Source organism: Ochotona princeps, chromosome 9 (genome assembly GCF_030435755.1).
Source record: "Ochotona princeps isolate mOchPri1 chromosome 9, mOchPri1.hap1, whole genome shotgun sequence".
Classification (NCBI taxonomy): Eukaryota; Metazoa; Chordata; class Mammalia; order Lagomorpha; family Ochotonidae; genus Ochotona; species Ochotona princeps.
In genome coordinates, this window is record NC_080840.1 from 5,643,478 (window position 1) to 5,660,317 (window position 16,840).

The 16,840-nt window shown below is 54.4% G+C and overlaps 1 protein-coding gene across 2 annotated transcripts in view; it reads left to right on the forward strand.

Moving 5' to 3' along the window:
- ZFAT (zinc finger and AT-hook domain containing) overlaps positions 1-9,876 on the forward strand; it is a 174,062-nt gene extending 164,186 nt beyond the window's left edge. For both annotated transcript variants that reach the window (XM_058668455.1, XM_058668456.1), the window contains exon 16: positions 9,006-9,876. In XM_058668455.1, the coding sequence (XP_058524438.1) occupies positions 9,006-9,230 (225 nt within the window). In that variant the 3' untranslated portion in view covers positions 9,231-9,876. The remainder of the gene's footprint in view (positions 1-9,005) is intronic.
- The last annotated feature ends 6,964 nt before the right edge of the window (positions 9,877-16,840 follow it).

Consider the following 16,840-nt stretch of genomic DNA (forward strand, 5'->3'; position numbering starts at 1 on the left):
GTCATCTCACAGGGGCAAACAATGCCTCAATAGATTACGAAATTCTTAGTGGGGTGGTTGAGTGTCCATGTGAAAAGGGCTGAAACTGTGTCAAGGTGGTCAGAGAGAAATCTGCCAGGCCCTGCCAAAGAGCTGGAAGCTCCCCCGGGCCCTGCCAAGCAGGGGAGCTGTTCTCTTCACACCTTCGCATTATTCACACCCACTGCACGGACCCCAGCACCTAACTGTGCACATGTGTGTACATTCATATGCATGTGTGTAGTTACATTTGCACACACATGCCTGGATCATAGGCAGACACACACATAGGCACAGAGTCATAGCACTTGCATCTGGCCTATCTCCTTGTACTAATCTGGCTTTGAAAAAAAATTTTATAATTTATTTGTTTGAGAATCAGAGCTGGACAAAGAGGGAGAGAGATTTTGTCTGCTGGTATGCTCCTCAGATGACCCTAACAGGAAGGCTCAGCCAGCCAAAGCCAGGAACCTCATTCATGACACCCGTGTGGGTGGCAGGGCCCCAAACTCTTGGACCTTCTTCGATGACTCCCAGCAGGACCGCAGAACCAACCTGACAGGCGTGAGAGTGCTGGCCAGGGAGTCAACAGCAGCTCTGTCCTGTCTTCATTTCCTGGGCTGCTGCCCCAGGGAACTTTTCTTCCGTGGGCATTACTGAATCCTCAGAGAGAGAAGGTCACCCAAACGCAGTTTGATAAATAGGAGGCTAATCCTGCTTATTGGAAGTGAGTTTGAAATATGGACCACGCCTGAAGCAGATGGCCTCCCGGTGGTTGCGGGTGGTAGGAGATGCCAGTGGAGCTGCGTTTTCCTTGGGAGCATGAATGACGGACCCTGTCCTAGACTGACCTCCAGCCAGTCCGGCCTGGGTGGAGGCGGCCATGGTCCCCGGTGTCTGCCACGGTGGCAGTGCTTGTGGACATGTGTTCTTGTGAAAGAGGAGGCACAGGTGTGGAAAGAAACAGTGCTTGGGCCCAATGCAGGCCAGTGGAGAATCATGAGCAGGGCATGTGGTCCCAGTGCTGCAGCCTTCCACTGGGTCCACCAATGGGGCAGAGGCCCAGGGGAATCCAGGTGCAGCCTTCATGAGGCGAGGACAGAACTCTGGGCAGCCTGTTACCTGCTTCATCGCCACCCTGCTGTTGGGCTGAGTTCTACGTGTGTGGTGCAGCACAGTGCTGTCTTTGCTGTGACCTGCTTCAGGCTGCATTTGGCCTATGGTGGGCAGTTGCTGTCTTTCTGGGCCATTTGGTCAGCTCGCAGCCTGGGGAGGATAATGCTTGCCTCCCAAGCTCGGCTGTCCCTGGCCCAGTCTCCACCACCACTGTATGTTGGCTAGTTTCTAGTCCACTCAGTCATTTCTGGGAACATTCCTTTGGTGTCCACCCTCAGGCCAGTCACCACAGTGGCTCATGGCTACCATGAGATGTTGCCTGGTGCAGGGGCATGGGCTACAGACCAGCACAAAGTCTGGGCAGTGCTGCTGGCTGGGTGGCCCTGGGCGGTTGGTATTCCTGTGAGCCTGGGGTTTTTCCCCACACACAGTAAGGGAATCTGACCTCTGGGCCTTCTGGAATTGAAATTCTCATGGATGGTTGTCGCCTTCCCCACTTTGCTGCACCAGGGCAGGCTTGGAGTGTTCTCCAGCAGACTGGTACCCCCTCCAGCACTGCCCGTGGCTGGGAGTCTGAGCCCATCCTACTGCTGGAACAAGCCACAGACTGGAGGCTGACAAACACTGGGGGATTTTTAAAGAAAATGATTTAGTTAAAAAGCCTAGTGGCAAAGGAGACTGTGTAAGCGGTGGGGCGAGGTTGGGGTGCATGGAGGGGGATCTTACCTCTCCCACTCTACTTCCCGGATGGCCAGGGCTGGGCCAGACTGACACCAGGGGCCAGGAGCTCCATCCTTATCCTCATGGGGGTGAGGGCTGAGGCACTTGGGCCATCTTCCGCTGCTTTCCCAGGTCATTGGCAGGGAGCTAGGTCGGAAGTGGAGCGTCTTGGGTTTGACTTGAGGCCAGTGTAGGGTGGCAGTGTCACAGGGGTGACTTAACCCACCGCGTCACAACACCCTTCCTACAATGAATTTTTCAAGAAGAGATTTATTTCAGTTATTTGAAAGGCAGAGTGACACACAGAAAGATTGATCTATTTGTTTACTCCTTAAGTGGTTGCAATGGCCAGGTCTGGGCCATGCCAAAGGCAAAACCCCAGCCAGTTTTCCCAGTTGGGTAGTAGGGGTCCAAGCACTTGGGCCAGCCTCTGCTGCCTTCCCTGGTGCCTTAGCAGGGAGCTGGATCAGAAGTGGAGTCATACTCTGGTGTCAACTGATGATGTCATGAGTGGTTGCTTAACTTGTTGCACCACAACTCTGGCCCCGAGAGCAAGTGTTTGTTTGGCTCCTGGTCCTACAGGCTATGAAGCCTGCTGAGGGCATTAGGCAAGTGCCAGCTCAGCCTGTGGGGAGGGGAAGGGAGCATGGGAGACAGAGCAGCAGGTGGGTCACATTTATTCTGTCCTCAGGCACACACTCTCATGCAGGGCACATTCGTCCATGCCCGAGGAAAGAAACTGTGACCTTGTAAAAGTTCTGCCTCCCTAAAACTGTTCCAGTGACAGTGTGGCCGCAGAGGGAACCCTGGAACCATGACAGTCATTCTAGAAGGTGTTGTTATACAGACACGCTGGTGCACTGGTCTTATCACCCAGGAGCCACCCTTGCCCCATACAGGAATGCATCACCATGCCAAGTCCTCATGCAGCAGCTCCACCGGGGTGATGCTTGGGCCATCTTCCTGAAGGGGGAATGCCCTAGCTAGGATTGTTGGGAGGGAGATAGCTTAGCCTGCTAAGAAAGCTTTCACACAGAATGTAGCGAGGGGAATTGGAACAGAAGGCAGGACACACAGACAGGTGTGACAAAAGGAGACTGAGGCATCGCTGGCTGACTGGCACCACACAGTGTCTCTGAGGGTTTGCCCAGCAAGTGGGCCGGGAGAGGGAGACATCATGGAAGTGGGGCGAGTGGGAGTCTGGATGGGAGGCTGCACCGCAGGATCTGCAGACCCCATTGAGAGCCTCACTACTGGCAGCAACGTGGTGAGATCCCAGAAGAACATGAGAGAGATGGGCAGGACTGCAGGACACGGCGCCTGACGCAGGGACTTGCTTGTATGGTCCCACTGTCGCAGGCTTTCCATTAAGCTGTCTGGGCTGTTAATCATTTAGCTAAATGACATACTCACTCCAATAACTAGGAAAAAAGGAATGCACACCTCAGGGGGTAAATGGTACCATGAAAGTCATGTTATTTCTATTGTGGAGAACAGTTTTCATCCCAAGCTAATAGGTTCAGCCACCAGCATGATTTTTTTTTCTTTTTTTTTATTAATTATTTTGCATTATGTGACAGTTTCATAGGCTCTGGGAATCCCCCCACCCCTCCCCACGCCCCTCCCCCCTGGTGGATTCCTCCACCTTGATGCAGTATTACAGTTCAAATTCAATCAAGATTCTTTCCTTGCAAACGTATACCAAGCATAGAGTCCAGCTATTTATTGTCCAGATGGGTTGAACAGTTTCTTGGGGAGACCATTTCTGGTCCGAAGTTAGAGCTGGTAGAATATCATCCAGTCAATTAAGAGTCCCAATATAACATCAACAGCAATTTGCAACATTATGGAATTGACATGGTTTTGAGTAACCAGTATGTTAAAAAAAAAAAAAGAAGCAAGTTCTTAACCACAACCTATGATTAGCTCATTGGCATTTCAAATTTAGTTTATATACAGGACCAGCTGCTATATACCTTAAAATGGCTCTAAGGTACCATTTAGCTGTCTCGTGTCTATTTCATGTTAGTGTTTAGCCATTTGTTGTGTTGAAGTATAATTTTGCTGATCTTGGCAGATTTTAGGATAATCTAGACTGGCTTGTAACTCTAACAAGACATCTGTCGACAATTAAGGTGCAGAACTTTTTTGGGGGGGGGTGTGCAGGAAAATCCTCAACACCATGGTGAGGAGTGACTAATCTTTGTGTCCCACCCAGCGAGGCATGAGCCAGTCCACGCCAGCTCTTTCCTGTCAGATTCCAAGCTCTACTTTTTGTTGTTTGTCTGTTTATTTTAGGTTTTTTTAGTTTGTATGATTGTTTGTTTGCTATGAGGGGTTTCCGGAGCGATCCTGATGGTCATTGCGAGGGAGGGTGGGGGTCCAGAGGTGGAGCCAGGCTCGGACCAGAGAAAGCTCTCCTCCCTGGTCCCGAAGGACGTTTATTGTTCTTCTGTTTCTGCGGACCGCTCAGGGCTTCTGGTTGTCTTTCCAATGACGTTGGTTTCTGCACGGTAGTGTTTGGACTTCTTCCATCCCCTCTGGAAGCTCCGGTTGGGGGTGGGTGACCTCAGAGTACTCGGCCTCCGAGGGCATCCCATTCCCCGTGGCCTCCTTGGCAGTTGGGATATAGTCCTTGTTGCTCGTATTAATAGTTTGTGGTGAAGGTCTGGGAGTCTTCATGGTTGGGATCCAAGCTTCCTCCTTACCACCTGCTCCACTGTGGAGTGCCCCCCTGTTCCACGCACATGACCTTCTGTTAAGATCGCACTCGATTCCCCCCTCATGCATTGGCATAGTAGTTTTACTGTTGTTTAGTGCCGCTTTGAGTCTGTTGTCTATGAATTACCAGATTTGATCTTGATAGGCTATATTGTACTTTTTCCTCACTCTTTTTATGGTCCTGAAAGACTTCCCTGCATTCCCCCCATCACGGATTAACATAGCGTATTGAGGGTATAGTAGGTTTTACAGTTTTTCAATGTAGATCTTAAGTATTCTAACATTAATTGTTGGTTTATAGATTATATCGCATTATCTTATTGCATTGGATACAGGTTGTTAGAGATTGCACTAATATTACAATATACAGGTACTATCTTCCAAGTTGTCATCTTTTCATCTCAGATTAAGGCAAACACAGCATGATTTTTTTTAAATAAAGGGAATGATTGAGAAGCCCCTTAGCCTTCAACTGGTCAGGACAGAACAGGGGTGATAATTATTCTTGTTCTGTGACATGTATGACCTCAGTCATTGTCACAGCTGCACCTGTCAGGGATGGTCTCTGGATTCAGGATCCCACAGACCAAGGATCACGTTTTTGTGTTTTGCAACTGTCACACTTTCGATGAGTCACAAGACACTAACAACATCGGTGCCCCGCTCGTAAAGTAGTACGGAAATGCCCGAGCCACTGGTCCTGTGCATAAACACTTGCAGTTGGGTGTGAGGCAGAGTTGAGGAAATTGCAAGGGGCGGGGTGCATGTCCTGTTTCCTGGGGGTCAGGAAGGACATGTCTAGCTCACAGAGGTGACACAGAAGACAGTGGGGTCCTCTGTCACTGGAAACACATAAGGGGCATAGCACACCCTATTCTGCAGTCTGCCGTCCCCCTCAGTTCCATATGTGCTGCTCACCGGCGAGCTGTCTGTACCCACAGCCTGTGCAGGGGCAGGCAGAACCACACAGGAAAGTCCCTGATGAGAACATGGACCAGGCCCAGCCGCAGGTGGCAAGTGGTGCTCTGGAACCCTGGGTGATTGGCATGTGGGTTTTAGAGAAACGCAGTCCTTGCCCTGTGAGCCCAAACAGATGCATGCTCTTGCAGGGCTTGGATGGAATGTGGTCAGCTCTGCCTCCTCTCGCCTGGATGCTGAGTGCAAAGGACTGCATCTGGAGACTTGACTATACTCTTGATAATTACCAGTGGATGAGCTGCTGAACAACCAGGGATGAAGGGCAGACTCTTTAAGAGCTGGCATTGTGGCGTGTAGGTGAAGCTACCTGCTGTGATGCGTTCCCTATGGGCGCTGGTTTCTGTCCAGGCTGCTCCACCTCCCATCTGGCTCCCTGACAATGCCGCAGGAAAGCAGCAAAAGATGGCCCAAGTGCTTGGGCGCCTGCACCCACATGGGAGACCAGCTTCTGGCCTCAGCACACACATTTCTGGAAAGATGCAGGCAGACCTCTGCCTGGTGGGCTTATTGACCAGGTGGCCGGTACACTTGTCAGGTGTTCTGGGTACTGCTTCCTCTGTGCACTGTCCTCTCACTGTGGCCTTCGTGTGGCTAACATACCCTATCATGAAGCAGCCCCGGCCCCCAGGCCTGAGGTCACAGAGCTGACATTGATGGTCTTCAGTTCCTGTGTGTTGGCCTTTTTTTTTTTTTTAACAAACAAAAATTTATTCTGGTTTAAGTTACAGGGAGAGAGAGAAAGATCTCCCATCCACTGGTTCACTCTCCAAATGGCCACAACATCCAGAGGTGGGCCAGGCTAAAGCTAGCAGCCTGGGGCTTCATTGGGATCTCCCACGTGGGCATGGGAGCCCAAGCACTTGGGCCATCTTCTGCTGAATTTCCAGGCTGTTGGCAGGGAGCTGGACTGGAAGTGGGGCAACTGGGACTCAAACCAGTGGCCACGTGGGATGCTGGATTACAGATGTAATAGGCCTAACCTATTACACTACAGCACTGATACCTTCAACCTCCTCTTGATCATGTCCCCTTCCTTCTGTGGCCAGCAGCCACGTCCTGGTCGGCTCTGTTGCCATGGGGATGGACAGCTGCATCCATCCCTCTCACAGGCCTGGCCAGGGCACTGTTCCTCTTGTCCTTACAGCTATTTCAGGCCCCTTCAGTACTTGGGCAGCGTGGACTGGGATTGTTACAAGGACAGGAAGTTTTAACCAAGAAAGGTGGAAAATTCCCATCAGGGAATGCTTGCTCATGACAATCACTGTGTCCTTAGAACGGTGTCACGTCCCAGAGGCTGGCTCGTGGTGTCTGATTCAGCTGACGCTGCCTGTTTCCCTGCAGTGTGTCTGGCCTGTTGGCTCATGGGAGGTCCCTGGGGTCTCAGGCCTGCTCCTCCTCCCTGTGTGTGGAAGCTGCAGACAGCTCCTCAGGCGGGGAGCAGACTGCTCGCCCCTTCCCTGCTCCCGTCCAGTGCTGTCTGTCCAGGTCAGGTCGGTTGACATTGACTTCCAAAGGCCTGACTTGTGATATGCTTTCCCAGGTAAGTGAAAGTGAAGCAGACAGTTGAAGAAGGAAAGAAAGAAAACAAGAAGCAATGAAAGTCTGATGTAGCATAGTGATAGTTCACCTGGTAGCTGTGCAGCTCGCGTGGCTTCTGTGAGGTCAGATGTAAAATCCCTTCAGTCCATGGCAAGGAAACCCTCTACAGCCACCCAGAGGTGCTCACGCGCACCTTCCTGCTCCTGGGCTTGGGATCACCTCAGGGCTGGAATGGGACTCCCACTGTGAGGCGTGGGCCTTCCCCGGAGAGCCCATCAGGGACGAATGGGGAGAGGGGCAGGAAGCAGTCCAGTTCCAGCTGCCAGCTGGGACAGAGGGGAGTCAGATGCTGCAGGTGTTTGGGAACTGCCGCTCTCCACATGGGGAAATCCTTCCTCCTTCTCCGCATGCCTGGAGCCTGTCACTCCCCTGCCCGGCACTGCTACAGCTGTGCCCCTGTCTGTCTGCCATGCAGGGCTCACTGTGATTCTCTGCTATGCTGCCAGGTGAGCAGGCTGGCACTGAGGGCTCGCCTCGCTGTGGATGCTTTGAGTCACTGTGTGTAGCTAAGACCAAGCAGATGCGGTGCCTTCCCTCAGGTGCTCACAGCCTAGCAGTGGCTGGTGGTGGTAAAAGTTCAAACAACAAGTGCCTGGGAAGCCACAGTGCCTCCCAGGTCATAGCTATTGACATAAGTGTCATTGAATGAAGAGCTGGAAAGGCAGCTGGCTGTGTGGTTAACCCCCCACTCCTGTCATTCCCATGGCATCCTTTTCTTTTTAAATATGTATTTTTAATTATTTATTTGAAAAGCAGAGCTGGTTCACTCCTCAAATGTTGGCAGTGGCCAGGGCTAGGCCAGCCCAGAGCCAGGATGGTGGACTCTGTCTGGGTCTTGACAGGAGTGTAGGTGCCTTCCCTGTGTGTTAGCAGGGAGCTTGATGGGAAGTGGAGCAGCCAGGACTTGAACTGGCACTTGTTGAAGATGCCAGTGTCACAGGCGCCTCACCCTGGCCCAGCCCAGCAGCCTTGGTCTCTGGCTCACACTGGGAAGGTGCTTACTGAGGTCTTGCAGCTGGCAGGTGCTGAGTGATGGCCACAGATGCGTTAGTGCTGGACAAGACACTGGGTCCCTCTGCTGTGCTGCAAGCACACTCTGGAAATGAGCAGGGTCCCCGACTCCCCTCGGGGACCTTAGGCCTGTCTCGTTCTCTGGCTCAGCAGCTCAGCCCCTTCCTCCGGCTGTTTGTGTTCTGATCCTGCACTCGGCCCTGCAGCTCTACTCCGCCTCCGAGATGTTTGCATGTCCTGTTTCTCTGGTCAAGATCAAAAACAGCCCAGAACTGGTAGAGTCAGGAATAAGGGAAATCAGCGACAGGTGGAACATGGCCTGGCCTGGCCTGCCACCCTCCAGCTTCGAGCTGTGAGCTCAGGGGGTCCTACGCAGCACTGCAAGGGGAAGGCATCTGTGCTGACGAACAGTACCTCGGTGAATGTCAGTGTCCCAAGGGTCTGCTTCACCCAGCGCACACCTGCTTCCCATAACACTGCCTGCAGCTGTGGCAGGGACCCACTCAGGGCCTTCCAGCTTCCATTTCTGAGGGAACTCTCACAGCTTCTGGGAGCCCTAGAGGCAGCGTGGTAGCTATCAAACAGCTTGACTTTGAGTCTGAACTTGAGTTCCACCATTTGCCACAGCAGGGGGCGCCGCGGTTCAGGTTGGCCTGTGTCACAGAGCCTCGTGTGCATCCTCTGTGAGGTGAACCTGCGTGGGAGGGCTCCACGGAGCACACGGAGCACTCCTGGTGTGTGCCACCTGCTCCGTCCACTGTGATCGTGCTCTTGCCCCTTGTGGCTCTCACCCCTGGGCTGGAAAAGCAAGACCCAGTGAGCTCTCTCTTGCCGCCCTCCAGGTCACCGATGAGGAGCCCAGCTCCAACCACACGGTCATGATCCAGGAGACCCTCCAGCAAGCCTCCGTGGAGCTGGCTGAGCAGCACCATCTCGTGGTGTCCTCTGATGACGTGGAGGGCATCGAGACGGTGACCGTGTACACGCAGGGCGGCGAGGCCTCGGAGTTCATCGTCTACGTGCAGGAGGCCGTGCAGCCCATGGAGCAGCCGGCGCAGGAGCTGTAGAGGACAGCAGCATTGCACGGCCACGGCGGTGGGAGCCTGGAGACCACCTGCCCCCTGGCTCCCAGAGTGGCACACTCTCCCTGCCCTTCCTGCCTAGCAGCCCACATGGGACTCTGCTGGTCCTCCTTCGGGTGGGCAGGGCCATGGGCATCACCAGCAACCCTGGCTCCCTGTCCCCAGCACCCAAGTATGCCCTTACCCCATAGTGTCTGCCTCTGGACAGACTTACGTCGCCACCCCCACGTGCCCTGCCCATGCTGGCTTTCCCTGCTTTGGGACCCAGAACAGAGACTCCCCGTCTGTTCCTTGAGCCACATCCCCACCTCCGTGATCCCCAGCCAGGTGCCCAGACCTCATCAGGGACCACTGTGCAGTCCGGTGAGGAGAAGCCATGACCAAGGAAGTGACCTTACAATGGGAGAATCACCGCTGGGTGGGGGAGGGTGGGCTTGGCCCGGGCCCTGTGGACACAGTCGCTCCAGCTCAGGGGTCCGGGGCCATTGGCACATGAATTCATCATAGCCTGGCTCCCATTCCGGGGTCTTATCTTGCCATCTCAGAATTCTTTTAAGAAAAATGCACTTTTCACTTCTAACCTCCCATTCTAAGGAGGCGAAGTGGATGAAATAAAAGCCTTTCCTGCCCAGGTCCTTTGCACGCTGTAATGGGGGATCATCTACACTGTTGAGACTTGGACCCAAGTGGACAAGTATCCCCCAAGGCTGTGGCAGCTGAGACGTGGTCTGCCCGTCTCCTCCTGTTGAATCTGGGAGGAGCAGGTGGCTGACACCCAGCAGGTGCTCATGGTGGAGCCCGCACTTTGGAGGTGGAGGTGTTGAGCACAGTCCTGCCACACCTGTGCATACGTGGGTTCCAGAAGCCTTCACCCACCCTCACTCCCTGAGGTCGACTGTGACGTGCGGATGCTGCTTCCGATGAACACGTGGGCAGGTGAAGCCGCAGCCACTCTGTGCAGGAGCGGAGAGCAAAGGTCATGGCCCCTGCGTTTGCCCTCGCTGTTAACAGCCCGAGTTCCCAGCAGGGCCTGAGGTAGCCTCATGGGGGACAATGTCCAGGCTGCTGCAATCAGCCAAGGAGGCCCAGCTTACTGTCCCAAGCAGTGAAGATGGAAGTGCTTCCAGTAGCCAGAGGAAGTGGGTATTGTGAGCTAGATGGGCCTTGAACCTGTGGAGATAGGATGGGAGGAAGTGCACAGGGGTCTGACGGAGTAGCCACGTGAGCACTAACGCTGGAGGTGGGCTGTGGGCTGGGAGCATTCCCATGCTGCTGGAGCCGTGTGCTAGAGGCCAGGACGTGGGATGCCAGGTGCTGACTTGATCCCATTATCCGTGGGGAGGCAATGGCGTGTGGTGCACCAGTGAGACTGTCAGAGCCGGGCTGCAGCCGGAGTGGGCTGTGTTCAGAGAGGAGGCCGAGGGGCTGGGCTCACCCTGACTCCATTGCTCAGGTGCTGTGAGCTCTTCTGTTGTGTCCTACGTGGGACTGATTGCCCAGCCCTGGTGTATGGGGAGAGCCCCCCGAGCCAAGCCCACGTGACCAGCAGTGGAGGGCCAGGTGTCCACGTGCTCTAGCTTGTGTTCCCTGGGAAGGCGGCAGCAGCATGGGTATTCCCCATGTCCTGCCGCAGAGGCTGGGCCGTGGTGGCAGAGGCTGGGCCGTGGTGGCAGAGGGTGGCCCAGAGGCAGCAGGGTGCCTGTGCTCAGGCTGTCCCTCCTGGGTACACACAACCTGGAAATGCAGACACAGCCGAGGGTCTGTCTTGCTACTGGCTGCCTTTCCCTTGCGGGCATCTCGGTGGCAGGGGGCAGGAGGGCTGGTTATCCGTGCCCCTCATGGGGAGCGAATGTTGAGGTCCAAGCCATGGGGTACATTCAGTCTTCCACAACCCCTTCCTGACAGACCCTCTGCCACTCTGTCCTGCTCACTCCAGACCAGGGCCGTAGAGCTGCCCTCGTCACAGCGACCCACTGAGTTACAGTTCTCACTAGAGTCGAACTCATGGGGAGGGCTAGCACAGAGAGGCTAGCTCACTTGTTCAAGGACTGCTCAGGAAGTGGCAGAACTGAGACCAAGCAAGATCTGCGCTTGTAACTAATGTGCCCTCTGCTGCCTGGCTCTCCTGGAGAACCTTGCCCCAGCCTGTCCTTGGTGACCCTTCAGGTTAGCAAGGCCGCATCTGGGGACTGCAGGCGGGCGCAGGGTCCCAGATCCCTCAGCTACCGTTTGTATTTTCTGTGCCTTGTTGTCACCGCTGTCAGCCCTGGCAGCAGGACAGGGAGGTAGGCAGGGCTGTGAGGCCAGGGTCCCATTGTAAGAGTGTCACCCAGAACAGGAGGCCCAGGGCCAGCCTGAGGCCAGAGGAAGGGCACAGAGCAGAGAAGGAATCCCTGGGACACTTGGGCTGGTGGAACATGCTGAGGACAGTGTAGGCAGCCCGTCCCTTCTGCTGGCACCCCTTCCACTTAGCTGCCAGCAGCTCTCACATCCGCACTGGCTTTGCCTCCATGTCATGCCCTCACATCCCAGCTCTGATCTGTTCACACAGGCCGGGCTCTGATGAGCAGACTGCCCAGGCAGGACAGACCTGGAGTGATGCCATGTCTCAGCTGGCGTGTGATGTGGGGAAGCCACACCACCTCCCACCTGGTAGTGCAGTGGAAGATAATAACCGCATGGGATATGGCCAGCTCCCCAGATGCCAGCAACTCAGCAAGGAGTTTCCTGTATGTTCTGTGTTGAGTCCTGGGAGGAGAGCACATGCGCACCCTCATGGCATAGAGGAAGACCTTCCAAACAGCCCCGTTGTGGGGCGAGTTGGCGGAGAATGTTTGCGTGGGGTGGAGACACAGCTGGGCTGCTCTGGGGCGTGGTCTCTGTCCCTCAAGCCTTTGGCACAGCAATCTGAGCTGTGGGAGGAGCTGTGTCTCCTCCGTGTTGCACATCTGAGGAGACAGTGAGTCCATTTTTAACCTCTCTCTCTGCAGGGCTAACTTAGCCAATTAGTGTTTGTTGTAACATGTGCATATTTAGAATGCATCAGCTTTTGTCACTAATGATTTTTACCCCATTCTTTAGTTCTGTCTTTCAAGGCTGCAGGAAAAGCATCATTTGGTTCCACAGGCATTTCCTCCTCCACCCCTTTTAAAATTTCAGAATGAACTGTGTGTCTTGCCCTTGAATGGAATCTGAGTTTGCGTCTGTTGCAGCTGTAAGGCAGAGAAGGTCTTTGGGAGTCAATTAAGTAGATGAATACATTGCTGGAGGGGAACCCGTGCTGGGGGGCACTCCAGTGTGCATCACAACATTTTGTAAGTAAATTATTTTCACGTCAACCTGGTCCTCCCCTCTTAGCCATGACTAGGACACGTCGGGGTTTGATTTAGAAAATTCGAATTTATCACTGCCACTGTTTGCACGGCAATTTAAGGCTTCGGTGGTTTCTGGTAGATTACAGTTGTCCCATGTCCTGCAGGCTAAACAAGCAGAGACAGCTTGGTCTGTTGTTATCATCAAGCAGACAAAAGAGAGAGAAAAGACTGTGCAGACAGAAGGAGGCAGGGTTGGACCAGAGCCAGGTTGGGGACAGTAGCACCTGACACCTCCCATGCTCAGCAGCCCATCCCTGGGCCCCTAGCACTGGACCAGGGATGACCCAGACAGCAGTGCTGCCCGCGGGGAGGCTTGTGATGGGCCAAAAGGGCTGGTGGTAGAACTGTCTACTGGTCCCATTTTGCAGACGAGCAAACTGTGGCTCAGGGAGGGAAGAGGGCTCATCAGAGGGACAGAGCCCATGTGTGCCGAATGCCCCTGCCAGGTGCCTTGGCGAAGCATTTGCTGAGGAGGCCGCGGTGCCCGTGGCAGGCCTGGAGGGCCTTGTCCTGGATCCCCCACCCTTGATGGGGTCAGCAGGGACCCCTGGAACACAGCGTTGCAGGTTCACTCACTGCCCAGACCAGCTCTTGTGTACACCGTGTGTTCCGTGGGAGGTGGGGGCAGCGTGAGTGAGAGCAGCAGGGCAGGACACACTGCCCGTGGTTCTGCCAGGGAGCACCCAGTGGCCTGCAGAAGAGCCTGAACCTTGGATGTCCTAGTGCCAGACGCCTCGTGCTGTTGCTCCCCGCCTGAGGTGCCCTGCCCGGGCAAGCACAGCGTTGCTGGAACACTTGTGCGCCAGGAGCCCACTGCTCCCTCCCTTCCCCCTCCTGGTCCTTCCTGCCTGCGGCCTCACAGTGGGGCTGTGGATACCCACCTGTTAGGGCTACAGGGAGGCTTGATGCCCGGGACATGCTGGCAGAGGCAACGTGGCAGCATAAGGCAGTCTTGCTCTCAGGGCCCCAGCAGAACCTAGCATCTCGCTTGTCCTAACCAGGCCAGGGCTGTTTGCACATGGGTGGGATTGTGCTGAGCACAGGACAGCCTCAGCAGGAGGTGTTTGCCGAGTGCCAGCAGAGTCCGTCTTCCCCTGGATGTTCTGCACACGTCACAGATAGCTTGTATCACCCATTTCACAGATGCAGGCATGGAGGATCCGAGCAGTTATCTTGCTCTGAAGGGAATGTTGACATTTACTGGGAATGAAACTCAAGAGATGTGAATACACACGTGTCTGGCCTCAAATGTTCTTTTTCAGCTCTCTGTTCTTGGCCTGCTTCTTCTCATTACCTTGGTGTGGAAGCAGGTGGAACCTGTTAACTGTCAACTGAGCCCTGCAGCAGCCCAAGGAAGCTTGGAAGTAGTGCTCGCCATGGCGATAATGTGCCAGCAGGGGAGCCAGGAGGCCCCGGCTTACCCCAGCCAAGGCTTACCCAGGCAGCAGGTGTGGAGGGATGGTGGTGGACTGACCTCAGGAATGGCTCTTGTGTAGTTCTCAAACAGCTCCACTTCACCAGAGCTTTGGGCGCAGGGAACTCTTTACACCTCGACTCTCCCAGCTCTGGGCCCTGGGAGCACATGTCTTCGGGCTTCATCTGTGAAGTGGGAGTACGGATGTGTCCATCACATAGACGGAGGTAAGGTAGGCCTCCGCTGAATGGCCCCTCAGAGGCCAGCCTGGTGGGGTTCAGGGAGGGTTGTGTAGGGCACACAGGAGCCTTGAGCCCTTTCCCATGTTTGTCATGGAGTGTCTTCCACTGGGCCTTCCTCTCTTCCAGACAGCAAGAGCTTGGGGTTGGAGGGTCTCTGAGGTTCCCACCTAACTGTTGTGCACCCTGGATTGGCATCGGCCCTGGCCTGTGCCTGGCAAGGAGGAGCCTGCTCTGGGGGCACCTCTACTGCACAGCTCCCATGCTGCGTGACCTCTGTTTCATCCTGAGTGGGATGTCCGTGCGAATCAGCAGGGTTCAACAGTCCAAACCTCGTCACCCAGCACCATGATGTTTCACCGTGTACACAGTTCCCAAGGTCTGGCAGGTGCTCTTGCTCCAAGATAGGATTTGGCTCTTCTTGACCTTGAAGGAGTCCCTGAGTAAATAGTTTAGGTATTGTGGGCTCCGGCAAGCTTCATTGCTGCACGTCAGCTCTGCTGCGACAATGTGGAAGCGGCCGCGGAAAGGATGCTAATGAGTCTGGGCTATTGTGCTGCAGTGAACTCGGCAACAGCAGGTGGTGATGGAGATGCGGCTCACTTGCCCTGGGTGCTGGACCGCACAGGCCTGCGGCTCAGGGACCTCACAGGTGTTTGTGTTTTGGTTTCCAGCAGCCAGGTAGTCAGATTTCATCCCAACAAATGCCATGTCACTTCCCAGAGGAAGAAATGGTGTGGCTGATGGATGTGACAGCCCTTTCTGCTGGGATGGAAGTGAGGTGGAGGGGGATGGTTGCTGGCATGCACTGACGCTGTCTCCAATTCCTCCTGGTCTCGGAGCTTTCGGCTCCAGTCCTGGGGAGGGGACTGGGCCGTGGAGCCGTCCTCTTGGCTCTATCCCTTTCCAAGGTTCCCAGACTGCAGTCAAAGCGGATTTAGTGGCTTCTAATGCCTGTGATGGTGCCCAGAGGAGAATGAGATGTTATTGTAGGGTAGGAAGAGCCAGTAATTAAATGGCTGGGGAAATTAGGAGGGTTGCATGATTGTGACAGGGTGTAGTGGAGGCCCCCAGCTCAGGGTGCTGTGGTCTGAGGCCCTAGGAAGTCTGCGCCAGGTGAATTCCCCCTCAGCGCGGAGGCCACTGCCTGCCAGGTCTCCTTCCTGGTCTCTGCTCCAAGCCACTTGCTTGTTGCTGCTACAGGCATTTCCGGGATGGGCTACTCTTAATTAAGTTGGACACACTGCAGTGTTTTGCAGACATGGTGGATGCCTGCTCTCCACCTGAGCCAGGAGTGGCTCTTCTGTTTGTCCCTCTGCCCTTCAGCAGGGACGTGTCCCCCTAAAATCTGTGCTGCTGACAATGAGCTGCCGCCATCCAGGCCCCCTGAGCCCACCCCCACTCAACCCCAGCTCACATCAGAGCCAAGTGTGAACTGCGAACCTGACTCTGGGACTGTGTTAACCCCTGCAGTGTGTGCCCCTTTCCTGGAACCTTCTGCAGTGTAAAGGCACTTCTGGTCGCCTGATGGCTGCCTTGCTCCCCTCATCACCAACTTACCCACTCTTGGATGTGCAGTGGTAGCTTCTGCGGGTGAGACACGCTGCCAGCCTCACCAGGTGGAATGCTCTACTTCTTCCCCACTGAGGGCTGCTGCTGCCATCCACACCTGACACTTGTTGTGAGCTAAGGAGTTGATTAGTGCTCATTGAGCTGGGCAGGAACGGGAACTGGGCTTGTGGCTAAAAACACCTAGACTGATTGGATTCATCTGTATCCAATATTCTGCTAAATGAGGACGTGGGGGGAGGAGTATATAAGGAGAGGTGAAGGAGCAATAAAGGGAGACTTTGCAGAGACTTCTACCATGGCTGGTCTCCTGTGGGTGCTTCATCCCCAGACCCTCTCCCTGTCCACGTTACTGGCTCTGCTGGCCAGAGCAAACGGCGCCTAACATGGGGCACGGCACGAGGGACAATCTGAGGGACCCCTGGACCTACGAAGGTAAGCTTAGAATTTAAAAATTTTGCAGGGGCATAAATGATTTAATCCCCAGACCTTCTCCCCATCCTGGGGCACGAAGGGTAATCTGAGAGACCCTGGAAATCCAGAGGCAAGTTTAAAAATTTTGCAGAGGCATAAGTAAAATTTGTCATGGGGCAAGAACTCGCTAAAGTGCAGATGATTAAAGGAATCCGAGATCTGCTCCAGTCACAAGGCAGCAACACCGAGCTGAAGGCCTCGCAGAAGTTCCTTGAAACTCTCTGTGATGTATCCCCATGGTTTGCTCTCCTTGTAGCCACTTTTTTCCTCTGGCACTTGGTAAAAAATGCTTTGCCATCCTCTCAAGCGGTGGTGCAACCCATTCTTGAAAAATTATCCATAAGAAGGGGCAGGGAGTCACAAGGACCCCAAACCAGGGTGAAAAAGGAGAAGGACCCCCAGGCCAAAGTCTGGAGAAAGTGCGTGAAGAAGGGTGTGTGTGTCTCTTGGAGCTCAAAAGGTTTCACTTGTGATATTTTAAAAAACGTGAAATTTTATCACAAATAACTTGGCATAGAATTAAAC